Below are 26,771 nucleotides of genomic sequence, written 5' to 3'. Positions count from 1 at the left end.
CATCATCTTCCCAATACCATTAACAATAATAATAATCATCCACCATTAACAAACTAGATTCCTCTCTCTAGGTCTGCCTGAATTGCATGGGAAGCAAAGTGTTCAAGACGAAACAATGAAACGCTTGAAAGAATGATGAAATCATGGTAAAGAATAATTAATAATTTCTTGGAATTGTACAGGGCTTTTCGTCCCAGAGGTTCTGAAATTACTTTAAATATAGACTGGGATCTAAATTAATCCAATACTAAAGCACAGCATCCATCTGGGTGTGGCAGCTACTGTACCAGCAGCTGGGTGACACAGAAGACCAGATAGAGAAATGAGAAATGTGTTCATCGGTTGAAGGGGAAATGTGGAAGGAGCATATGGGGCAACCATAAAATGGAATACATACATGTACTGCACCAAGATCAAAATCTATTATTTGATCAACATCATTATTTTCCAAACAAAGCGAGCATGCTATCAGGACAAGATAAAGATGTTGAGATGTCTCTAACAATTGTCGTTTTTTTCATTGCAATTGTCCTAAAACAGCAGAGATACTGTTTTTTTTTCCCCATGAGATAAATCTTTCACAAAGGGACACAAGCTATTAAGTCGATGACATAACCCAGAGAGTGCAGATTCAAGCTATAAGATGACCACAGGAAGGGTCATCCAGGATAGGTATTTCAGGAACAATCTGCTCACTATACTTGACTTAGAGCTGACCAAGATGGCCGATAAGAGAAGTCAGCTGACCCGCAGATGGAAAGGGCTTAGTCCGAAAAACAACGAGACGCAGGTGTGTCTCAGCAGGAAACAAAATATATACAGTATGCCCTAGAAACAGTGAACCAGGGCGAAAGCCAGTAGGTGAATGCGTTTAGAGGAGATAGTGGAAGTTGGTTGTATTGGGACAGATTTAAGGATAACAGATTTACGGAAGAAATAAGGTTTACGGTTTATGGTTTGTGATTTGGATACGGCGAGGATTGGTGGAACTTTACAGACTTTGGAACTCGGACTGAATAAGGATTGAGAGAACGAATTGCGGACTGACTTGGAAACGGAAAAAACTCCGCGAAAAGAGAGTCTGGTGTGAGTACTTTTGTCTCTATCACATAAACCTTTCCCCCGGAGGCACCACAATTGGTGGAGGATGCGGGCAACCCGCTGATTGGGATTGTGAAAAAAAAGTTTTTTTTCTCTTCTCTCTCGGTTTGTGTGTGAACTCTCGCTAAGGAAAATGGAACAATTGATACAACAATTATCCCGAGCCACACTAACCCAGTTCCAGGCTTTAAAGGGACAACAAGAAGCTATACAGGCACAGCAGGAGGCTAATAAAATTCAAACTGAGACGAATCAACGAATTATAGAAGAGCAGAATTTGGTGAGAGAGGAATTGCAAAGACTAGAACAGGAAATTAGACGGTCCTCAGTAACAGGGAGAGAACCCAGTAAGACAGAAGAAATTGGGCTTCAAAAGATGACAGAGCTTGATGATGTGGAAACATATTTAAAAACTTTTGAAAGAACAGCTGCCAGGAATGCATGCCCCAGAGAGCAATGGGCAGGGAGAGTAGCGCCTTATTTAATTGGGGATATCCAAAAAGCCTATTATGATTTAAAATAGGAGGATGCTGAGAACTATGAAACTCTAAAAAAGGAGATCTTGGCAAGATTAGGAGTAACGATGGCAATACGAGTGGTCCGGTTCCATAACTGGAGGTATCAAATGGATAAGCCAACGAGATCTCAAATGTTTGACCTTGTACATCTGGCTAAAAAATGGCTTCAGCCAGAAGAACTTAACTCAGGGCAAGTGGTAGAAAGAGTGGTATTGGATCACTTTGTGAGGAGTCTGCCTGTTCACATGAAAAGAAAAGTGAGTGATGGGGATCCCCAGATATTAGACCAGGTGGTTGATTTAGTGGACTGATAGCATGCTTCTGAAGCTTTGATTAAGGAAGAAAGAGGGGAATTTCAGAAAGAGGAGAGGAGAAACCCCAAGAGTTTGGAGAATGAAATGGAGTTCCTGTCACTAAAGTACAGAGATTATCGAGGTCCACCACAATTTAAGACTTCTCTTCAGGGAAGATCGGTTCAAAGGGCCCAAGCATGGAAAGAGTCCCGCAGGTGCTTTAAGTGTCATGAAGAGGGACATTTAGCCAGTAATTGCCCCAACTGGTGTGAACCTATGCAAATGGACACCAGAGAAGAGGGAAAATGCAACTACCTCACGGCAAGCGTCCCATCCTGTGAAGAACCCTGTATTGCTAAAATCAAGATAGGGGGAAAAATATGTTGAGGTCTTGTTAGACTCAGGAAGTACGGTGACACTGGTGACCTCTGCAGCACTACCTGAAGACACCGAGATCAGGCAAGCAGAAGCAATCCCTATTACTTGTATCCATGGGGAAACTAAGGTATATCCGTCTGCAAAAATTCCCATTTCCACCGAAAAGGGGTGGTTGAAAAATTGCCTCAACCGGTGGTGTTGGGATGTGACTGTCCCCACTTTCTTCAACTTTGGAATACTGTCCAGTCTGCTAGGCAATGTCCACTTCCATATCTCGGAGACTCGGAGGACAACACCAATTACCCTGGAGAGGCAGACCAACAGGAAGTAGGCTCCAAACTGGGAGATGAATTCTTAAATATGGATTTGCCAGACTGGGAACCACCATAACATCGAGGGAGGTTTGGGATGGCCCAGTTGGAAGATGGAAATTTTCATGTGAAGAAGACAGCTGAGAGACTGCTCGCTCTGTTCTTTTGGCCAGGTATATATAAGGCCATTGAGAAATATTGTCAGGAATGCCCAGAATGTCAGAGAACTGCCCCGCAACCTTATTATAGGAATCCTTTGATTCCTCTCCCCATTATTGAAACTCCGTTTGAACGGATTGCAATGGATTTGGTGGGACCCCTGATCAAAACCGCCAAAGGACATCAGTATATACTGGTAATAGTGGACTACGCCACAAGGTACCCCCAAGCCATTCCGTTGAGAGCAGCCACAGCCAGAAATATAGCTAGGGAGCTAGTACAGGTCTTTTCTAGGGTGGGAATCCCTAAGGAGATCTTAACAGATCAGGGAACTCCTTTTATGTCCAAAGTTATGCGAGATTTAAGTAAACTATTGGGTATTCATTAAATCAGAACCTCAGTATATCTGTCACGCCCTCTGCAGCCAGAGGGTGCTCCTTCTCTGTCCTGTCCCTAGTTTCCGGTCTGCTGTCCTTCCTGTCCCTCTCTTCCTTGGGCTATATATTTCCGGGTCTTGCGCTCTGTCCTCACTCAGCACGTCCCACGCCCCACGTCCGCTCCCTGAGGCATAGGTTTCTATACGGCATTCCTGAACTCTTTGCACTAATGAGCCCGGGCCTTTTTCCCGTCTCGCCGCTACGCATATGGGTCTTTTTCTGCTCTCCTGCTCCCCACGGTTAGTCCCTTTGGACGTCCGTGACAATATCACCCACAAACAGACGGACTGGTGGAGCGTTTTAATAAGACCCTCAAAGGCATGCTGAGGAAGGTCATGCAGAAAGATGGTAAAAATTGGGACCAACTGTTCCCTTATCTAATGTTTGCGATTCCAGAAGTACTGCAGGCTTCGACCGGGTTTTCTCCATTTGAGTTATTATACGCTCGGAGACCACGGGGATTACTAGATCTGGTCAAAGAGTCTTGGGAGCATCAACGTTCACCCTTGCAGACTGTCATTGAACATGTTGAACAAATGAGGGAAAGAATACAACATTGTTGTCTCCATTGTGAAGGAAAATCTGGAGAAGGCCCAGGCGCAACAAAGGCAGATTTATAATAGGGGAGCTAGTGTGCGAGAATTTCAGCCAGGGGACAAAGTATTGCTATTAGTCCCGACCCCGGAATGTAAATTCCTGGCCTCCTGGCAGGGACCTTATGAGGTGGAGGAAAAGGTGGGTCCGGTCAACTATAAAGTGAAGCAACCTGACAGACGACGACAGCATCAAATCTACCATGTGAATTTACTAAAGAGATGGCATGGAGCAGAAGTTCTGCTCACCCACTTCTCCCCTGACCTTTTGGAAGAAGAAACTGGTGCTATTGTCCTGGGGGACCTGGCACCCTCACAGAAGCAGGACTTACAAGAGTTCCTCTCACAAAACAAGGATGTTTGTTCCTGGAGTCCTGGTCAAACTCATCTCATCCAACATAAGATTATCACGGAACCAGGAAAAAGGGTAAGACCGCCCCCCTATTAAATTCCTGAAGCCAAAAGGAAATTAATTAAGGAAGAGGTAGAAAAAATGTTGAGAATGGGGATAATAGAAGAATCCCATAGCGAGTGGGCTAGTCCCATAGTACTGATACCCAAGTAGGACGGAACTATTAGGTTCTGTAATAATTTAAATGAGAATAATGGTTAAATGAGATCTCGATGTTTGACGTGTACCCTATGCCCCATATAGATGATCTAATCGAGGAATTGGGTAACGCTCGATATATCAGTACGCTAGATCTTACAAAGGGATATTGGCAAGTGCCTCTGGCTGAAGAAGCTAAAGCTAAGACCGCTTTTGCCACCCCTGAGGGGCTGTACCAGTATAGGGTCCTTCCGTTTGGTTTACATGGAGCTCCAGCTACTTTTCAGAGATTAATGGACCGAATACTCCAACCTCATAGAGATTTTGCAGCTGCCTACGGAGATGATGTTGTAATTCATAGCACGACTTGGGAACAGCACCTACAACACCTGAATGCAGTAACTGGAGCTTTGCGAGAAGCAAGATTAGCGGCTAATGCAAGTAAATGTTGTCTAGGGACCCAGGAAGCCAATTATCTCAGCTATACGATTGGGAGAGGAAAGATCATGCCCCAAGAACAGAAGGTGCAGTTAATTAGAAACTGGCCTAAACCCTCTACAAAGAAGCAAATACCAACGTTTTGGAGATTGGCGAGTTACTATCGCTGTTACATTTCAGGATTTACCTCCATTGCCGCCCCATTGCACGATTTAACAAAGACGAATTGCCCTGAAAAAATCAAATGGACAGAAAGGGAAGAGAAGGCCTTTCAAGAACTAAAAAAAACTTTATCCCCTCAAACGGTCTTAAAGGTACCTAACTTTACAAAACATTCATGGTACAAACTGATGCGTCTGACACTGGGATTGGAGCCATACTGTCGCAAGAAGTTGAAGGATTGGAGCACCCCATTTTGTATATTAGCCGTAAATTAAGCCCTGTGGAAAAACATTATTCCACCATAGAAAAAGAATGTCTTGCGATAAAGTGGGCCCTGGATTATTTAAGATATTATTTATTGGGAATACAATTTATCTTGTATACTGACCACGCGCCACTAACCTGGTTGTTAAGGAACGTGGACAAAAATGATCAAATTACGCGATGGGGACTTAGCTTTGTGTAAAGTACATGGTGACAAATAAGTTTTGCATGATTTCAGGTCCTTTGAAGTGTGCCAAGGTCATTACAATAATCAATGAGCATTGTTATAATAAAGTGAAAAAAATAATGCAACCTCAGTGATGAGGAAAATCGTTCAGCAACTCAATGAAAGCAAGTTTATAACGAATACAGTCTTCTTATAGACAATTGTTTTCTTCGTTTCTGTTGACACTGAAAACTGGTATATGAGGAAATTGGGAAAAGTTCAATGTTAAACTAGCCTCACATTTCTGGGGGGGGAGGGGTCATCAATGTGAACAGTTTGCCTATCTGTGTAGATCCTACTACACAAGGCTATTTTGAATTCCAAAGCTGAAAGGGACTGTACAGGTGGGAAAACCTTTCTAAAAATTACAGAACGTCTGGTCAGCAACCTGAAAGATTTCAGTCTAAATGAAAAATATTGAATGTATTAGCTTTTTAAAAAAATCATTGCATTTCCCTCATTAGTTTTATGATTAATATTTTGTTATTCCTTTTAATTCTCTGCTAACAAGCTACAATTATGCACTTCTAAAACTGTTTGTTTTATTATTTTTTGAAGATCAAAAGCAAGTTATGTTTTCTTGCAAATGTATCTACTATTAAAAGTTGTTGATTAATTGTTGTTATTAAGAAGTAACTGGTGACTGCTGATTATACTGCTGTCAAACTCTGTCTCCCTGACTTTTATTTTAATTTCTTTCTCTTTTAAAGAACATTTTCTTTGGTTACACATGTCTAGAACCTCACAAAGGTACACATTTGTATTATGTATACAGTATACTGTATGTACTGTAGAATGGTTTGAATTGAATCGTACGAATAAATAATGAAAAATGAAAAGGATGTTTTTATGTTTCATGCAAGCCTTACGTGGTTTTAAAATCATTTGTTTACAATGTACAGACACAAGTCATTCTTCAGCTGTGTGAAAAGAAATGTAACCACAGTACAGTTAATAACAACTACCCCAGTGGACTACTTCAGGCTTAATAGCGAAACAAGGACATGATGTCACAGCTGGAAACTAAGACACAATTTTCTTAGGATGGAGAAGGGGAAACACTTCTTTGCATAAAGAGCTGTGGGTGTCTGTGACAAGTTCTCTAGCCAGGTATTTGAGGCACAAAGTCTGGGCTTTTTCAGAAGGCGTCTGAATGACATTTTAAGGTTGCTTAGCTTTTAAACAGCCAAACAAGTGAGATGGCCAAAACAGCCTCCTTTCTTTTGACACCTTTTTATGTCCTAAAGTAATACACCTCAGCAGGGGCAGCATTTCTCATTGGTACCAAATGCGTTAGGTGTGAATAAAATTTCAGTAGCAATTCCAGAGAACAAGACTGTAATGAGCAGGAAACTGAAAAGGTCTGTTTACTCTGTCGTAGTCCCTGAATTGAAGGCCAGAGAGGGTGGAACCAAGCAGAGAAAGACAGAAAAAAGTCATTCTTATAGATAAAAGAATCTGGACCCTGGCAGTAATGTGCGTATCTGTCATTTAGACACTTGCAATCATTTTTACCATGACGGGGGGCAGTGGTGGATTTATTTGTGTCAAAAGGTCTCGAATCAGAGAGTAAATAGTGCTGAGTCCCAGGGATAGGGAGGTGCTCACTGCCGGCCTGTGGATGAAAAGTAATTTACTGCCCATAGCTGCCTGACGAATGGTTCCTAAGGTGAAGGCAGGGTATGTGGGAGATTCTTTGTCCTTTTTAAAATGAATGGTTTAGTTTTAATGTTTTAAGGTGATTCGCAGTTGGGATAGCAAGAGCTGTTAATTTCTATCTGGAAACTGAGTGATGACAAGAAAAATTTATTCCAAGCTCATTTCATTTTATGTATTTTTACATCAGTATGTGTTAATCTAGGTGTGAATGTTGCTGAGATAGAGTGTAAGGCAGCTTCACATCCCTGCTAACAAGAGCTCACTGAGTCCAGTTAATCTGGTCAACTCCCACCTGACCTGCCTGGCAGCTTTGTGATGCTGGGAGGCTGAAGAAAAAATTTCAAGGTCTTGTTAGGAAAAATATTTCTTTAGTAGGCAGCTTTGGAAGGGAACATCAAAAACTTGTTTGGTCAATGTCTTACCATCTGTACTGAAGAGTGCTTAGATTTGCTTACAGCAGCAGAGCAAGAGACATAAGTTCAAAAGCTCAGTTGACAGACAAGGAAAGATAAATGAAGGAAAGTAGCTAACATGTCAAATTCTATAGTTACTAGGTACTGAAAATGCACACTAATATTATGCATGTGTGGGTACAGACAACAATGCTGTTCTTGATGGGAAAAAGAAATCAACATTTTCAGTGTCAAGTGAAACTGTGACGAAGTTAGTCAGATCCGGACTGGTTTGTGCCTCACTGGCAGCAGAAGTAGAGTCACCTGCACCTAAGACAGCCTTTCTCAGATGAGATCTGACTGAGCTGCAGCAGTGGAAACAAAGTATTCTTGTTTTGGCATGTTGCTGCTCCACTTTCACAAGGCCCCTTTGCCTTAGGCTTGCAACACACAGGGTGGGACTCTAAGATATGAAAATTCTACAAAGCTGAAATGGATAGAATTTAAAGAAGAGTGACCAATATAATCCTTTGCTTGAAAAGGTACCTCTTAGGCAGGCAAGTTTAAATAACAGTCATTCTACAATACACAACAGGGAATACTTTGTGGGCTTCTGGTATTCCGATTACTCAAGGGAGCTGACAATGTCAGCCAAAATAATTCAAGTTAAGTAAAACAACTAAGAGTGGAGGAGAGGGAAATGTTGCAAGGTGTGAAAATATGAAGTAGTTTACATTTCATCCATAAAGTTTCAAGCAAACTGTCTTGCCTTGCTGTTGTTATTTCTCTGGAATCCCTCAAGAAGCACCTGACATTGTGTACTCAAGGAACTACCTGGAGTCAAATGAAGAAAATGGGCTAAATCGCTAACTGTAAGTTTCTAAATATTTATTTAGTTTTAAATGAACAAATCCCAACATTTTTCTTGTGTTTTTTTTCACAACTAAAAAATTGCAGAGTAAGTATAGATTGTGTTCAAGTACTGTAGTGTTATTACTGTACCTTATAATTATATGCATTCTTAATCTGTAATTGCCTTAGAAATGTAAAAAATGCTGAAGCTTGATGTTACTGTTCATTCCTTGCCTAACAAGGTGACTTATGGTGTATGGCAAGGGTTATGATGCGTCAGTCAGAATTTAATTCCCTGACAGATTACATTGTTGGCAAAGCCACTACTCTTCACTCTCTAGCTGTGACGGCCTGGATAATTGGAGTGCTCTGAACATGCAGGCTTGAAAAATACTGCCTGAACAATCAATTCATCAATCATGTAATCACCTGATCCAGATATTGAAGCCTAAGGTTTCAGTCAAACAGTAAGCACTTCAAAGACAGGATCAGATCTGAGTGTCGAACCACTACTTAAAACAAAACACTTGTTTAAAAAAAAGCCAAGTATGCCCTAAACTATAATGAAAACCTAACCATCACATACTGTAGAACAAAGTTTATTAAGTGCAGACAATAGAGTTTCTGCATTTGTATGAACCCTGTTATTATGAGATGAGCTTTTTGCAATGCCAGTTGATGGGTGTAAGCTTTACCTGTGATGTACTTGTAAAACTACTGCTCATTATTATTTACTGAAAAAATAAGTCAGTTCTAAAACGTTTATAGTTATAGCAGAATATGTTGATGTGCACCAGCATACACCTGCTAGTGTAGTCTCCAGGTTTGAGGTATTAAAATAGGCTTTGTGGAAAGTTGAAATACAAGTCCTATTAACAGGACAAAAGACAATTGTGCTCATACGTATTTCTTAAAGACTTTAAAAGAAGAATCCAAATGTGCACTACCCTGCTGTATGCAGAACAGAGACATGGCATGACTACGGTAAAGGCACTCCCTAAGTACTTTTTAGACATGATATAAAGGGGAGCCAAAAATATCTTTGAAAAAAATAGCAAAACAAAATTTAAATAAAACTGTGAGCATCTAAATGCCAGAATTCAAGATAGAAAGAAACTATAGTACTGAAGGCGGGGAAGCAGAAAGGATTAAAGTGGAATATGGATTGATTGGTGAGAGACAGAGACAGAAAACAAGCAAAAAAATGAGAAAGAGAAATAGCCAATTAGTACAAAGCCAGCAGGTGCACCTTTTCCAGTGCAATTTCCAACCTGTATCAGCCCGCTCCTTGCCATTGCAGCATCAGGGCCATCGTTATATGTGCATTAAGTGCAGAGAGGTTTCCATGGCAACCGCCTGGCACACTCCGTCTCCAGGGCAACAGAAATGTCACAGCCCGAGTGCGTGTCTCACAAAGCGAGGGGAGTAAGAAAAAGAGAAGGGCTTATCTCTCCAAATCTGTTTATCACTCTATTTATTTATTTGTGTATGTATTTGATTTTCTTCCCAAGATTAGTGACAGATAGTATTAAATTACATCATCTGAAAGGGAATGTGAATGTCTCGTATGATGTTACTGACAGAGAATGAGAGAGATTGTAAACACAGACTAATCGGTCATAGACTTTTTTTTACTGTACTTTCTGAAGAGAATAAACACGGAAGTAATACAGTAAAACAGTTATAATAATAATAATAATAATAATAATAATAATAATAATAGGTTGTTGTTGTTCTGTTGTTTTAACATAATTTAATTCATCTTTAGAGTTGCATTTCATTTTTTAATTCAAATAATACTGTTCATGTTCTAATTATAAAAGTATTTGCCGTAATATTGCCAGATTGACTTTTAATGTACAGTATACAGTCATTTGGTCTTAAATCTGCTTGAAATGTGTTCATGATTCTCCAGCATCTCTATAACGTGAACTTTTAACTAAAGCCTTCCAAATTATCTTACCCTACTGTAAGACTATGTTGTCCCCATCTATAGCCAGGGAAGAAAATGACAACCCAAGGCGAGGACTTTGAAAATGTTAATAGGCCACACCTTACTGATATCATTTCTTGTTAGTAGCAAAGTGCTGCCACTGAATAAAACTGTCAGCAGGGAGCTTCTCAGTCCAGGTCCTCATGACTTAGTGTCTGCTGGTTTGCATTCCAGCTGAACTCTTAGCTAATTAGAGCCTTAATCGAGCTAATTAATGTTTGTCTTCAATTTCAGTTCTTAAAAAGTTCTAGATTTTAAGTTAAAATTTAATATTTAATATAACATCTAAAACAATGGAAGAGCTGAATGCTGTCTAATATTCCTAATTAATCAAAATGTTCCCTCAACTAAGACATCAATTACTGTAAGTAATGTAGAGGCCAGCTGGACACTGGGATCATCATGGGTCACCATTGCTCATAGAAATGTTAACACGTGAAACCAACTTTCGTAGATTTCAGAAATATTTAAACTCATTTCAGGGACTGTAGCGTACCTGAGGTGTTAGAACACAAATGGAAAAGCCTGGAACTTGTTGTGAATTAAAGAGTACAAAGAGGCAAGAGAAATGTTGGAAGTGTTGTTTGGTCACATTGCAAAGGTGTTTGTAGCAGAATACAGGTGTGTCCAAATTATGACTGATGGTCTGGTCCCTTAATTTGTTTTGTATCTTGGCTTTTCACTTTAAAATTGCATTATCAGTATTGGTTTTGCCAAAGCACAATTAGATCACGTGGTCTTCAGTACATTTCTAGTTTGTGTACTTTTATAACCAGTTGTACTGTAGATCAGCCAGCATTTGCTATATGCTATATAATCCATTACTGATACAACACTGTTTTATTCAAATACTGTATAACACTAAGCAAACTATAATAAATAAAAGAAGACTATAGAGCTTACCATGCCCATCTGGATATTAGTAGATGATTAACTGCAAAACCTTAACATTTGCAGGTTTATTCACATTTAAAGCATGGCTAAGTCAACTGTTTTACCCTACACATACAGTACATACTCATTGTACAGCATATACTTTCCAAAACCTCTTGTCATTTAATTTCTAGCTATGCCTTAAGGACCTCATCAATGTGAGAATTTTGAAGTCGAGCTTTAGTTTGTCTTTCACAAGACAGTAAATTAATCCTATTCAGTCTGTTCTCGGATGAAACATATTTTAAATCAGAAAAAATAAAATAGAATAAATATTTGTTTTAGATGGAATTTATGTGTTTTCATTCAGCTGGTCAGTACTGCTTGTTTTGTTTGCATGTTGCCTTCCACAAACTGCCGCAGTGTATCAGTCATTTTGCAATTTAGATTTCTGAGTTGAGAGCAAGTATTCAAATTCTCCAAGGTTACTACAGGGAATTATTTGTTAAAAATATTCTGGTAAAACAAAGGAAAGAAGACCCAAATGCACAGAATTATTCATTTAGATGTTCTGAAATAAACTTAAAAAAAACAAGTGATGAAGCCTAGGTTGCAATATGCCCTCAACACAACAACATAAGAGAATACCACTGCAGTTTCATGCTCAGCCATTGATTGATCTGCATTGCTGTGATTGAATAAGCTCAAAAGATGAGTTTAAACTTCTAAATTGCATATTTCTGAGCTCTTCCCCTCAAGATAACCTATTAACCTAAATGGCACCTGATTGCCAAGCCACTAAGACACCATTGATTAATCTATTCCACTGTTGTAATTACTGACTCAAAAGCAGGTGCTTAAGTATCGCTCCAAGTCTCCAGCCAGGGTTAATCAGGGCATACAAATGTTTTCCTTTATAGTTCCTGTTCTAGTTGTTTGATATATACTACACATTACGGTCATGGGACATTTTTTATATTTTTGTGATCTGGACCAATTGACCTTTAAGGCTGACCAGTGTGATGCAAATAGGTTATTTGAACTACTTGCAAAGTCACAGTTGAAAGTGTTGCATATTAGAATGAGGTGTAAGTTTGTCTATGAGTCAAAAGAGACATGCATGTGAAATTGACAACTTATTGAAGTATCTGTCACCAAATGACTACTGGATTACTCCAGTCTATGGGGAAATAATACTTTAAAATAATCAACCTCTGTCTTCAAAATTATGGTAGCAACCAGTGACGTACAGTACTGTATAAGGTTCATTTAATTTCATATTTTTACTTCTATGTTAGTTCTTCCTGTCGGTATAATGTCTCACAGTCCACTACAGTTGTTTGTGAAATTTGTTTTGCGGCATAAAAAGGGAATGCAGAAAATCTCTTTTAGCAGATATAGTCAAACAAAGACTACTAAATAACTTTTTAAATCTTTTTAAAGAAGGCATTATTGTTCAATCAAAGATTTTGCATCATTTCTCATGATTATATGAGACTGTATGAGACTATATATAAACAAATGCATTAATCTTTACATGAATGCAGTTATATTTAGTGAGTCAGGGTTCTAAAATGAGGAAAACAAATATGAATAAAAATTTTATTCGGACCTTTATTCAGTTATTTTTTATATAATGTGGAAATATAACAGGTTACAATTAATATTATAATAAACACAACAGGCATCGCATAATAACACTGATGCTCGTTTTATGTGGTATAATGCAACAAATATGATAAAATAACATAGCAGCCTGACTACTACCATTCAAATTTAGAAAACCCTTGGATCGCTGATAGAAGGGAGATGGAGGTGATCATGCTTTGTAGTACTCTCACTCTAACCTCACTGGTTACAATACACCCCATTTTATGTAGAAAATTCCAGTTGTATGTCAGTGAACCTTGTCTTCCTAACCAAATATTTAGGGGACAGTTCGGTAAACACAGTATGCCTCTCTAGTTCTGTATGTCAGATATAAACATGCACCTTATAGCAGATGCTTTCCTAAGCTTAAGGGGAAAATAAAGCTGTGATAAAAATAGCACCCAATCACTCCCCCAACTTAACCTTTTTGCTTCCAGGGGGATTATGTTAAGGAAAATAAATAAGTCACTGTTTCCTCAAGCATATAATTATACAGAGAGAGAGATTCGATGATATGACAGAGCCGTAGAGAGGAAATGAGTCTATCCAGTCATTATGGAAAGGTCAATCAGAGCCCTACCATCATTATTTAAGACTTTGAAACAAAAAAGACATACACAACAGAACACAACAGGTCTAAGGCATAAATATAGCTGTTCTGATCTTGTCGTCTTTGAAATCAAATCAAAGTATCTTTATATAACGAGGAAGCACTCATTAAAATTTCAAGGAAATCTTCTGAGCTGTTCATGGGGCTCACTGTGACACAAAATTATCTAAGAGGACCGCCATGCAGTGTTATGGGATAGAAGCCCTATATAACATCCCCAAGGGCAGCCCCTGTTTGAATTCAAAGAAACAAATCTTTCTAACGACACATTTCAGCTGCATATTCTGAATCTGCCAGTAGCACATGATGACAAGAAAATGAGAAGCCTGCATTTTAAATAACAGCATTCACTTCTCAGAAATCAGAAATCAGAATAAACTTGCAGGTATTTTTTAATAGATTGCAGAAGAAAACATTTTCACTTGTACAGCTAAGAATAATATCTGGAACATGTCAAATTAATCATGCTAAAACAGTTTCATCTGAAAGAATAAAGTACAAATCTTGTAACAAATGTTATATTCATTATGTTTTTCAATAAAATAAAGTTTGGGGATTACATCCCTTTCTGGTATGTGCTGATTTCCACTTTTTTCAAATTTGATTTTATTTTTTACATCTACATAGCAAAGTATTTTTTTTCAAAATCTAAGCAGTTCAAAACTTTTGCTGCTTTGCCCCAGTTGCTCTTTGAAACATTCTCAATCCAATAATCCTGTAGTTGAGTGAGAAGTGTTTTTTAATACTAACAGCACATAGTCTGTGACAAAATCTCACTGCTAGCTGGAGAGATTCTTTGTTTACAGTCATAAAAGGAGATGGTGGGTTATTTGATTTGAGTCTTTTTTCAAACTCAGATCTCAGAGTGCAAGGTGGGATTAGCCTGAACTTTATAAAATACAAATGTGAAACAGTTGGAATTCAATATCAGGGTGTAGAAAAATGGCCTTAAAAGAGTATTTTCTTGAAGCTAGCATTAAAGGGGTCCTATTAAGCACTCAAGGACACTGCTTCAGCCTGGAGTGGAAAGGTTAAAGGAACACAAGAAGCAAATTCAAAGAAAGCAGGTATTCAATACAGAAGGCTAAATCAATGCAAAGGCAAGAAAATGTTGTGCCATGCAGTGTTCCAAAATGGGTGAACAGAAAGGGCTGTTATGGGGACTACAAGCCATCAAATATGCATCAACAAATAGAAATATAAGTTTCTGTTTAGACTATTGAGACTGCAGTTGAATATGAAAAATAGCCACTGCAACACCATTATAAAATAATAAATTAAAACAGATTTTTTCCCAAATTTGGCTCTATATTTTTGGCTACTAAGCAATTCAAAAAATGAAAACAGATAATTAATACAGTCTCAATGGTGCAGATTTAGCTTCATTTATTAAATATTTCTAAACAATTGCCTTTACATACCAGTGTTTCAAAGTCCCTTGAGTTTTCATGTCCACTTGAAGCTGTGTGCGCTGGAGTGCTTTGAAATCTATTCTCTAGGGGAGTTCCACTGTGGAAAAATATTTGGTATTTTCCTTTTTGTCTTCATGTCTTGCTTCAAGCCACTTTAAAATCACAGCTCTCACTTATACCTAAAATAAGCAAAATCTGAAGGACTCAACTTTAAAGTAAGGGGCTCAATTAGCCAGAGCCATAAGTGGTACATCTTAGTATTTTTCTGCCATAGAAGCTTTCCTCTTATTTGTCTGTTTACATGGTTACAAGTTATTCACCCTCGTCTGAGTGGCATGAATGTATCAAAGGGTAACCTTATAGCATGCAGTGAGGATCAAAGGAATATGAAAGACAAAATCTAAAAGCACTTTTAGTTTATAATTGATAATTGAAATAATATCTTTAAAGAAGGACTGTCTTTCATTATTTTCATTTTTGCATTTTTACCCAAACAAAAGAGATTTCTTCATTCAATTGTCTGCATATTGATCTCTAATTAGGCTAAGTACTTGCTCAAATGAGGGATTTTTTATCTATTTGATTGAAAATAGGGTAAAAACACTCCATGCCCAGGATTAATACCCATGTCAGTTTGGAGATTTTCCTTTCACCCCACCAGAAAACAAGCAAATTAAAAATTAAAAAACTATATATTTGCTCATTTAAAATAACATTAAATAAATTAATCAGATGAAAATGGGGACTTATTTTGCAAGTATTTGTGTCTATAAGTGCAAAACTTCTGAACACCGTTTTCATTAATCTTCCTAGCTGGTAAATAGACTAAATGGTTGTGTGTTGCATTTGACCACTTTCATGTTTTCTCTTTTTACTTGTCAGATCTATTTAGTACAGCTGAGGTTTAGCAGAGTTGCCAAGAAATGACGGTCACTGCCACCATGGGCATTTATTCTCTACCTTCCAGGCTGTGCAGACAACAGAACTTCCAGGCTGTGCAGACAACACATTAATATGACATTAAGTAATTGGCCTGGATTTGAATATGGACCTGTTCACCGAGAACAGAGGACAGAGGACATTGGGTTGCAGGCACTGTGGAGAATGAACTTTTTATTGCTCCATCAGACCCTGCCCGGAAAAAATATTGATGAACAGGAGTATACAAATAAACCTTTCAAAATCTAACTTTACAGTACGTTATACACACCAGAAATTACAAAAGAATGAGAAAACATGAGTTGTTTTTTTCCCTTTCTTGTTTTCATTCAAGTGCTTTCCGGCTGACTAAAATTCATATTTATGCTAATATCTGCTTCTCTCACACAGGAACTGCAAGACGGGGCAGAATTAATGACATTGCTTTGGAGGTAATATTCGCTGCGTTTCATTAGCTGGTATATCTTTAATTTCCAATAAACACAGTAATTAGGGAAGATATCCGCTGAGACAGTCCGCCGTTCCTCTCTGCCTCAATAACAGCTGTAACCAAATCTGCACAGAGGTAATACCAGTCAAGGAGGGCTTTCAGCTTAACCAAATCCTCCCGCAAATGGGAAAAGGCCAGAATTCAATTATATGGAAATGAAACCCACAACAGATATGAGCTATGCCTTCCGAAACATATGAGCAGCTGCTGGTAAGACCTGAAATGAAAGTCCAAGCCTTTTCTGTCACTGAGCAGCAGGCTAGCCAGGCACATGGAGCCTGCCAGCAGAAAATCTTATTCTTTATCTATTTTCTCCAGATATACCTCCCCAAAATTCACATTCACAGGAGAATTCACTTCCAGACTTAAAAAAAAAACATGTTGAAAAAAAATCACTGAAATGTAACAGGGTATTCAGCTCATTCAGTGCAGGTAAGTGCATGGAAGATTTACATACTGTATAACTTCCTAAACCATGCTAATAAAGATGTCTTGCCAAAATCTAACAGGGCTAGGGACCTTTAAGCACCTGGGTCTGAAAAGGAAAAAGCTGCAGATCTGTAGAGGGGTTAAGGCTGGTTTGTGAGCTCCTGCTTGCTGATTCAGGGACATGGACAATCTTCATTCCACTTTGAAGGGAAGGCAATGGCTGTCACAGATCACAGTTTTCTGCCTTGCAGACACAGATTAGCCCGAGATCAAAGAAAGATGTGTTGAACAGCAGACTCTTATCTCCACTGCAAGATTCCATTTCTCCTCTGACAGACACCCAACCTCTCCTCAGGGAGCTAGCTGTTAAAGGTCAGATATATACTAGCCAATTACAAAAGTGGGTCCTTTTTTGTTTCCTGAAGCCTTAGTTTCCTATATGTTTTAGGGGTATCGTGTCTACATATCTGACTGAACCCTACTGCTATATACAAGGTCATCTGTGCAGGCCTTCTTGGTGACTGTCTTTGCTTCCTACAGTCTCCTTGATTTGACAGATAACATTTCATACATGTGGACTTCGAGCATTTGGGGACACCACTGTGTCTTTGACCCTGCCAGTGATCTCTAAAGGAATCTGTACAACACTGCTGTCTAAAATAAAATTAATAATACACTCTTGCTTACCTTGTGAACATTTGGTTCTTGTGGCGTTGTTCTTAATAAAAAATCATCAATCCCAGTAAGTCCAACACTTTTCCCCACCTTGATCTTATTTCATTTTCTATTTGATTAAACAATTCAAGTGAGTCTGCAGAGGTCTTCACTCAAGCCGGGCCATCCTACCATATCAGTAGGATTAACTGTGTGTCACAATGAATGACCTTGAATAAAAGATCATCGGTCATTGGTTGTGTGATGTGAAACTAAAAGAATCTCTCAGGTCAGTTCTCTCAGATGTGATTTTTGCTACAGTCTCTGAATCTGTTTTTCTATGTTATTGTTCTTTTTTCAGTTTCAATTCAATGTCTCACCTTTTATTAATGTTACTATCCATTTTGGTTTTAAAGGTGAAGCCTCATAGTTTCAATAGAACCAGTTTCAGTTCTGCATATATCATATTAGTAACAGCCTTCAGTTTCTTGTTCTTCATGCAGTATTATTTTCAATGTGAAGTACAGCCACTTCACTAACCCAGTAAACAGAAAATCATATTCATACCACACCTCTTTTAGTAGATAATATAGTAAACTACATCCTTGTGCACTTTGGATGCATTCAACTAAGGGATGTAGTTTACTGCCAGACAAATATGGCTTTAAATGCCCTCAGAGTGATATTAAAACGTAAATCCTGGAGTCCTTGCACTGGCTTCCGGTCAAATTCCGCGTAGACTTTAAAATCCTCATGCTCACCTACAAGGCTTTACATGGCTTGGCACCTCAATACCTGTCTGAACTTTTATTGCCCTACTCCCCAGCTCGCAACCTCCGCTCTTCAAATTCTGCCCTCCTTACTGTCCCCCAAGCCCGTCTACATTGTATGGGCGACAGGGCCTTCTCCTGCTATGCCCCCAAGCTCTGGAACTCTTTACCCAAGGATATTAGAGAGTCACCTTCTCTAAACTCCTTCAAATCCAGACTCAAAACTTTCTTCTTCAGTAAAGCCTTTACTTAACTGGTTCCATTCTTCACCCCTCTGCTCTTCTTAATACCATCTTCCACGGTCTCCTCTATTGTTATTGTTGTATTGTTGTAATTATAATTATGTCCTGTCTTGTGAAATTTTCTTATTTATTGTTGTAGTCTTCTTATTTATTGTTATTGTCATCCTGTAAAGCGCTTTGAGAAGCCACCTTTAAAGGCGCTATATAAAATAAAGTTTATTATTATTATTATTATTATTATTATTATTATTATTATTATTATTATTATTATTATTCCTATTGGTACTGCTGTCACTTATTATTCAGCTGTTCAGTCAAATTCTAATAACAAAATTGATTGACAGATATAAGGGGATAACACCTTATTGTGAACTCGCCTGGCTAAGGAAATGGCAGTCCTGGCAAGGGTGCAGCTGGGGTGGAGGGAGGAAAGCTGGAAAAGATGTGCAAAAACTGTGAACAGCCAGTAAGTATTTACACATATAGGAGCAGAATTGATATATTAGAATCTGACCTCCTTGCAAACTTCTGTTAAATAACACCATCACCGGTAGAAATGAAAACGAACAAGCTCCATTTTGCTAGTATTTTAGGATCTTCAGTTTAGACAAAGTATTCAGAGGCTGACATGTCTCAGCTTACTGGTTTAAATGGCTTATCGTGGCTTCAAGCATTACACAGAATGAATAGGACACACAGAGAGCTGTGCAGAAGCTGAGCTACCCATGGCTGTTGCAAATCATGCTAAACTCAGCTTGTTAAACCCAAAGACTAAAGATTTGTATCAAAATTAGGAAACTGGGACAAAACTAGGACAACATCAACAAAAAGCATTAAATCATGAATATTTCTATTTTACAGAGTAAAAAAGTCTCCTTTTCCTGATGATTGATTACCCGGGTTATTGTAGAGGAATAATGATTCATATTGGGAAATAATTACAGGGCACTCATAGCACCATAGTGTAGTGTTTACTTCACTTTACTTCAAAATGGCTTCAGATGTAACAGAACAAGCAAGGAGCATCTAACACAAATGCAACTGTGGTTTAGGCCTCATGTGGATTATTACACAGTTCTGAATAAAGGGCAAGGTTTCTTTCCATGAAACAGCTGGTGCAAACTTTGCATAGCAGCACATGCTGTGCAAAGGTGGCAGTGTGGTGTATGCTACAGCCATCCCACAAGGATGTAATTTAAGGTATTTTCTCATAAACCGTGCTACAATTTCAGTTATCCAGGGCATTGCTCAAGTTATCCAGGGCATTTTTATTTATTGCGATGTCACTCTTTCCTGTCAATTTTTACCAACAAATACTAAGCTACAGTACAAGCACGTTTTAACAACTATGAGAAATGAGAAATATCGAAACTACAAATGAAACCCATAAACTATCTGTTTTATTTCAATTTGTGTTTGATTTGATTCTGAAATCGAAACCCATTGAAAGATACTTACAGGCTGCCAAATCCATTTTCTTTGTTACAAACTCCAGTATTAACCTTTCCTCAGGAATCCAAAAACTGTGGGTCCAGCTGGAATCAAGCTCAGCTCCTCCCCTTCTACAGTTTAGTTCTTCACCAGCTCCGTAGCTGTGCCCCTGCCTGCCGCTCTCTCCCAGAGATTATGAAAGTGTCAAAGAACCAATTGCCCACTGAACACTTTAACACATAATGTAAGTTAAGTTACATTATTTTCTCTTTTCCTGACAAACCTAAAAAGTAACAACATTTCTGTTCAAATCAGTATGTGTCAAACAAATACATCGTGTTTCAAAACACCATTGAAACATTTTTATCCAAGTCTATTATGATCATTCAGTATCATACTGTATATATATTATAAGGGATAACCAAATTGCTTTTTAGGATAATTTGTATTTATAAACTCATGCCTACTGCACTGTATGAAATTAAATTAAATTAAATGTCAATTGATTTCTTAGTCTTGATACAGGTAAATGGGAGATAATGGTGAATATCACATAAAACATTGCACTGCAGATACATAAAGTAACTAGGAAGCACTTCTAGATTTTCAATTTTCCCTTGTTGCCAGAATCAGCTTTTACCTGGAAAATTATGAGTTTTTCACTAAAACACAGAAAATCAGTGGGCAGTAAAAACAGAGGTATAAATCCTATAGTAAAATTACCATCTTAAAACGTTCACTATGCTGTACAGTCCAGGAGCCACAACACACATTTCTTTCAAGAGGCTTAGACCTTGTTTTTGACACTTTTCATAAAATTGTCATTCTATTCTCACATTAGTGCAATTATACACTGAACTGACTATAAACTGTACAGTAGATTTCATTTAGGCTACACTGTAAAAAGGTTTGAGACCAGAATGCTTACTCCCCAGTATCTTTCCTGTAAATATGTATTTTTTGTAGCTATTCTTAGCTTTTTCATTGACATTGTGTATTGTTTTGCTTATTAAGTGCAAGCATAGCAAGGTGAGATATCCCAAAATATCAGACAGTTGCCTGGGTATTACTGCTTATTGAATCAGGAGCTGACAGAATGCCACAATATGTGAGAAACAGGAGTTTTGTTCTAGTATTTATTTATTTCACATAACATACCCCGAGTCCCAGAACATCAGAATCTGCAACTTACAGTTAACTCAGAGGGACAGATCGCCCTGTTTACCTATTTTTGGCAATAATTGGTTTGTCACGTTCTTGTTTGCTGTTTCAGCTAGATTTGTATTTTACCTTTCCAATGACCAGTTCCTGCATCTGTCATTACTGGACAGATTCGTTAAAGGAGTCATTGATTTCTTGACATTCTTTAGTATCTTGAGATCATGCCATGATAAGATTAGTGATATCCCGACTGTTTAAGGAAGATGGCTAAAATGATTCTTTATGAAAAGAAACGTCTATATTCAAGAATAGTAAATTTAATACAAACCCTCTGCCATATCCACTAACTAGGGTGTCATAGGTGCCTTAAAGGTACCCTGGATCCTTAGGGCATCAAGTGATGAAGGAGTTAAACCCTTCTGGAGCATACACCTGACTGCCAAGACATCTCGGTCTACTGAGCCCGACTAAATCATTAGTTCTGGATCAAATAATCAGCTTCAAAGCCAGTAAGCAGCTGCCTGATATTGTCATCCTTGACAATCTCTTATTCCATCACCTTCAAATCTGTCATCTTTGAGGCTGTCAAGTTACTGTCAGGGGATGAGGAGGAGGAATGAAGCGAGGGTGTGTGAGTGTTATGTTTCTAACATACATCACTCTATGGGTTTATACTGGCAAAGAAGTGTCTGTTGCTCTTTAAAGAAGTACCTGAGGTCTGTCTTAGCAATTTTTTAGTTTCACCTGTTCTGATTTTGCTGGATTATAGTATCATCACCAAACAGTAAAAAGAATCCCAGGGTGTTTCTCAAAAAGAGTAGGGGTGTTACCCCAGAATCCTGGACAAAATTTCCCATTGGCCTTTACCAATCATGGCCTCCTAATAATCCCCATCTCTGAACTGGCTTCATCACTCCTTCTCCTCCCCACTGATAGCTGGTGTGTGCTGAGCTTACTGGCACACTATGGCTCCTGTGGCATCATCCAGGCGGGCTACACATTGGTGAAGATTGAGGGGAGTCCCCATTACTGTCACGCCCTCTGCAGCCAGATGGCGGTCCTACTACTGTATGTCCTGTCCCTAGTTTCCTGTGCTTTGCTGTCCCTCCGGTGTCTCTCTATCTATTAGGCTATATATTTCCGGGTCTGTCATTCACCTTCGCTCAGCATTGATGTTCGGATGTCCTGAGACCCGCCTAGCATCCAGGTCGCCCCACGTCCGCTGCCTGAGGGCATTGGTTTCTACACGACTCCTGAACTGATCAGCCCGGGGTAATCCCCCATTACGCAGCTACACATAGGGTTTTTTTCCGCTCTCCTGCCTTTTCACGCTTCGTCCATTCCGACATCCCTGACCTGTAAAGCACTTTGAGTGGAGTGCCCAGAAAAATAAGTAATATAGAATAATATAAGTAATTATTGTTAAAATAAGATAGAAAGTGGCATTAAGAATTGGAAAACTTTAATTAAAAAAAACAATCCATGCATTATCTCTTCATTGCTTATATAAACTACCAATCATCTAAAATCCATTTAAAATCACTGGCCATAAAAAATGCTATCATGTTCCTTTTCTGTATTCAAGGCCAAAGCATTTTTGGTAACAGGTTCAGTCAGACACACAAGCACGAACTTAAAGCTTAATCACTCACTCTATTTGAATGATGCCACTGACTAAACAAGATTCAGCTACTAATGCAGCACTTCAATCATCAATCCAGGTGAAGCCGCAGGTGATGAGTCTGGGTTTTGAATTCCAAGCAGTTCACGATAATTTATTGTGTTTGTATGTTGTGTCACCTGCTTCAGTCAATTTGAAAACATGTGGAACTTTACGTGGATGCAGTGCTTAAGGTGTGGTGACCAATTCCCTTTGCTGTTATTTTAATAATATAATAATATAAAATTTTATTGTATATAGCGCCTTTAAAGGTTGCTTCACAAAAAGCATTATAGAACAACAACCAAAAAAAAATACACAAGATATACACAATGAAAATACACAATGAGAGGAGACAGTAGATGGGGGTACTGAATATAGTAGGAGCAATGGGGGATGTAACAGAACCTGTTTAGTAATGGCCCTTCTAAAGAAGAAGGTTTTTAGTCTAGATTTGAAAGAACATAGGGAAGGTGTCTCCCTGATATCCTTAGGGATAGAGTTCCCGAGCTTTGGGACTTAACAATAGAAGACCTTGTCACCCATAGTGTGTAGATAATCTTGGGGTACAGATAGGAGATCAGAATTAGAACAGCGAAGGTTGCGAGGTGGGGAGTTCAGACAGGTACTGAGGTGCCAAGCTATGCAGAGTCTTATAGGTGAGCATGAGGATTTTGAAATCGACACGACACCTGACAGGAAGCCAGTGCACGGACTCCAGGATAGGAGTAATGACATCCCTTGCACTAGACCCGTTCAGGATTTTGGCTGCCGAATTTTGGATGTACTAGAGTTTGTTCACTGTGGATTTAGACTTTATTCAACTTCCCAACATGCAGAACCAATGTGTTCACCATGTTATTAATTGCTCAAAGAAACTATTACAAGTCATCACCCTGCACCCATTTCTGTTTGTCTAAATAAATACTTCCTATTTTTAATAAGTTCCCACTTTATTTTATATTACATCCTACAGCTTTAGATCCATCTATAGATCCATGACAATAAGTTATATAGTAGATTAAATAGATTTACAACTAAGAATTTATCTACATTTATCTTCAGTATATCTGGAAAGAACCATGGAAAATGTTTAATTCCTCCCAATTCTACATTTTGCCTGCCTTGTATTGGAATTTGTTATAACTTGTAAATGAATTGTAATCTTACAGTACGCAAGCTACAGGGATGTACGTTTTAAAAAGTCAGTTGCAAGACTTGAAGATGTCTGATGTGCAGGGACCACAAAAGTACGGGATGAACAAAACAGACGTTTGACTTTCCTGCATCTGAGGGGAGACTCCTTAATGAAAGCTCTAGCTTGCAACTGGTTGAGGAACCCAATGGCGCTTTCAGAAAAATTAAGCTTAATTGCAGTTAGATAGCAGGTGCACCTGCACTGTGTTGATGAGTGATTTGATAATTGGCTCAAGAATTAGAGTAATCTTTCTGTGCTCAGGCTCAGGTTTGCATGCTCTGGCTGCCAGAATGACTCTTTTAATGCTTTTATAATACTTCTGTTGCTTTTTAATTGCAATCAGGCCTTCAAGGCATTACAGCTCTGTTTCTCCTTTGTTGATGAAGGACAACTTTGGTCCATTGTAACTCAACCTGACTAATGCTTATACAGTACAAGTATCACAGAAATACAAATAAATGGTTTAACCATATGTGACAAAACATACTGTAGTGTTTGGTTCTAAAAGCTTTATATTACAAGCCCGGGATATTCTCTACATAAACTCTAATCGTTGTAACTTATTTACATTCTGTATTTCCAGTAATAAAAAAGTGGAAAAACTACATTTCCCAGCCGGCCTCAGCTTATTAAGGCAAATGAGATATTTGCCCTGAGTTAATTGAGCACAGGTGTTGTCAATAAAAGCCTGCACAGAGGGTATATAAGGGTGGAGCAAATGAACACCAGTTGTGTTTTTCATACAGTTTATTAGATTAGTTAAAATCAAGCTGGTTTGTTACCTGTGTGCCTTTCTGTAAAAGCTAGCAAGTTTTCCATCCTTCCAGTTAGGATAGGGAAAATCATTCATTGTACAACTTCAATGCACAACTCCTTCATCCTTGAATCCCAATTTTCTCTTCTTCTTTTGACTGATGTCTGGGGGTTATATACTAGCACGCTTATATCAAATTATCACTTTTTACTCAATGATCCTATTTGTGAAGCAGGCTTGAGATAATAATCCAGCTGTTAACGGTTACATAAGGGTGCACTACCTTTTCACTTCGTATGTGAGTAGTCATGGGGTTAATTGGTTAGAACGGCAAAGACTCCTGAATTGGGGTTGTCTTACTGTGCTATTTTTTCCATCTGCCAAACTAACTTACAGAAGCATTTGTCAATTTGTTTGTCTCAATTCATAACAGAAATAAGAAGGGGAACAAAACTAGTGAGGAAAGTAAACAAACATTACATCAGAACTCTTATTGCAGCCTGACTATGGTGCTCTGTTTCTTGGATTACTGCTAAGGCTGCTGTCAATTGTGATACAAATGACAACACCAGCCATAGCCTTTTGCTTTAAGGATGGATGATTCAAACTGTCATGTGTTGCATTCCTGTCCAGATCCTGTCAGAGACCCTGTCCACACACCTCCACAGGTTAATGTAATTCATTAATTGTGACTTACAGAGCTGAACAGGCACAATGACTGCTGCCACTCCTCAGCTAACAGAACATGCTCACATGAGAAAAGATCATAGTGGACATCTCCATCATAGAAAAGCACATGCCCTTCTTAAAAGATCACAGAAGCAAGGTTGTATTGATGATAACCCTCGAGTTTAAATTCCATGCTATTTTTTCTCATTTAAATGTTCATTTTCTTCCTAAAATACTGCTCTGGAGTAATAAATAAAAATGTCCAGTGGCAACTTTATTTTGTCCAAAAATGCATTATTAATTATGTAAGCTCTGTGTTCATGTCACCCGTAGCTACTAGCTTCTTTGTCTTGTTTCAGTGGTTTTGTGAAATATAAAATGAGTGCTTTTTTTGAAGAATGGTAAGCATGAAGGAATAAGTTCCTTATGTTTGTGAAGCATCTTTAAAATAGTGCTGAAGTGTGAGTTATGGCATTGTAAAAATGTAATATCTCCTAATTAATCAACACAAATATTTTGCCATGCTTTAGCAGTTTGAGTTGCCATGGTATAAATAACCTAGAGGTAGTGAGAGAGAGGCTTAAAATTCAGATAAAGGCTTTACTTCAATTATCGACTGTAACAGGAGGTTGCTGTGATGAAGCCAGAGGAAGAGGTGCTGCTTTGAATTCTATTCATGCCTCAGGTAATTTGTCAGCGTTGAAGAATGCTGTAATAGTCCCGTAATGGCAACGCTTTGAAGAAGCGGAGCTTTCTCTGACACCAGGGGAAAAAAACAAACGTGAAAAATGCATTGCTCTGGATCCTGAAGGAGCTATACATTCTCATTAGTCCCCATCTCCCAGCACCTTTTGCAGTCATGAAAAGACCACATTTTAACAGCTATTAGGACATCAAAATCCTTTTATTTTGCACACTTCACAGACACACACACACATCAAACTAGACCATGCAGACTTCACTTTAGGTCTTGCACAACACACTGTCCCATGCTAGAATCAACATGAACTGATTGTCTGATTTATTACTTTAATTTGCAGTGAAAACCCATGTTTACTGCCATAATGTTTTATTAGCAAATATAATTTTATAGAAAACATATTTGAACACTTCATTCTAATTTCCAATAACTCTACAAGCTCAAATACACAATATCAGAAGCACTGATAAATGTCTACCAGGCATTTTAAAAATAACTTTTATAAATATCACTTTTAAAAATAATATGATTTATTTGTTCTCAAGAAATAACACTTAAACACCAGCTTATTTTGTTTGGTTTTTGCTACCAGTACAGTTTGTCTGTGACATTTATCTAAACTGTGTAGTAGATTTCAGTGTCATATATTATAGCAATAAGGAAATTATCTAGTTAGCACTTAGGTTATGATGTACATTGCAATTGAAATCATTTCCATGCAATTGCATTTGTATAGGCCTTTACGTTTTGAACCAATTCTCATCAAGATTCATGAAGTAAAAAAATCGAAAGGAAAATGTTAC

The 26,771-nt window shown here is 38.3% G+C and overlaps 1 protein-coding gene across 12 annotated transcripts in view; it reads right to left on the bottom strand.

Annotated features, from left to right (window-relative positions):
• The window catches only part of celf6 (CUGBP Elav-like family member 6), a 146,117-nt gene that overhangs the window by 85,967 nt on the left and 33,379 nt on the right, over positions 1 to 26,771 (bottom strand). Inside the window, exon 1 of one of the 12 annotated variants that reach the window (XM_015343727.2) lies at positions 9,605 to 9,634. The exons of 10 other annotated variants lie outside the window; for them this stretch is intronic. In XM_015343727.2, the coding sequence (XP_015199213.1) occupies positions 9,605 to 9,628 (24 nt within the window). In that variant the 5' untranslated portion in view covers positions 9,629 to 9,634. Of the gene's footprint in view, positions 1 to 9,604; positions 9,635 to 26,771 lie in introns of those variants that run through there. One more of the 12 variants, XM_015343726.2, reaches the window with a different exon arrangement.

Source organism: Lepisosteus oculatus, chromosome 5, assembly GCF_040954835.1.
Source record: "Lepisosteus oculatus isolate fLepOcu1 chromosome 5, fLepOcu1.hap2, whole genome shotgun sequence".
NCBI lineage: Eukaryota > Metazoa > Chordata > Actinopteri > Semionotiformes > Lepisosteidae > Lepisosteus > Lepisosteus oculatus.
This window is presented reverse-complemented; position numbering and strand designations above follow the sequence as displayed.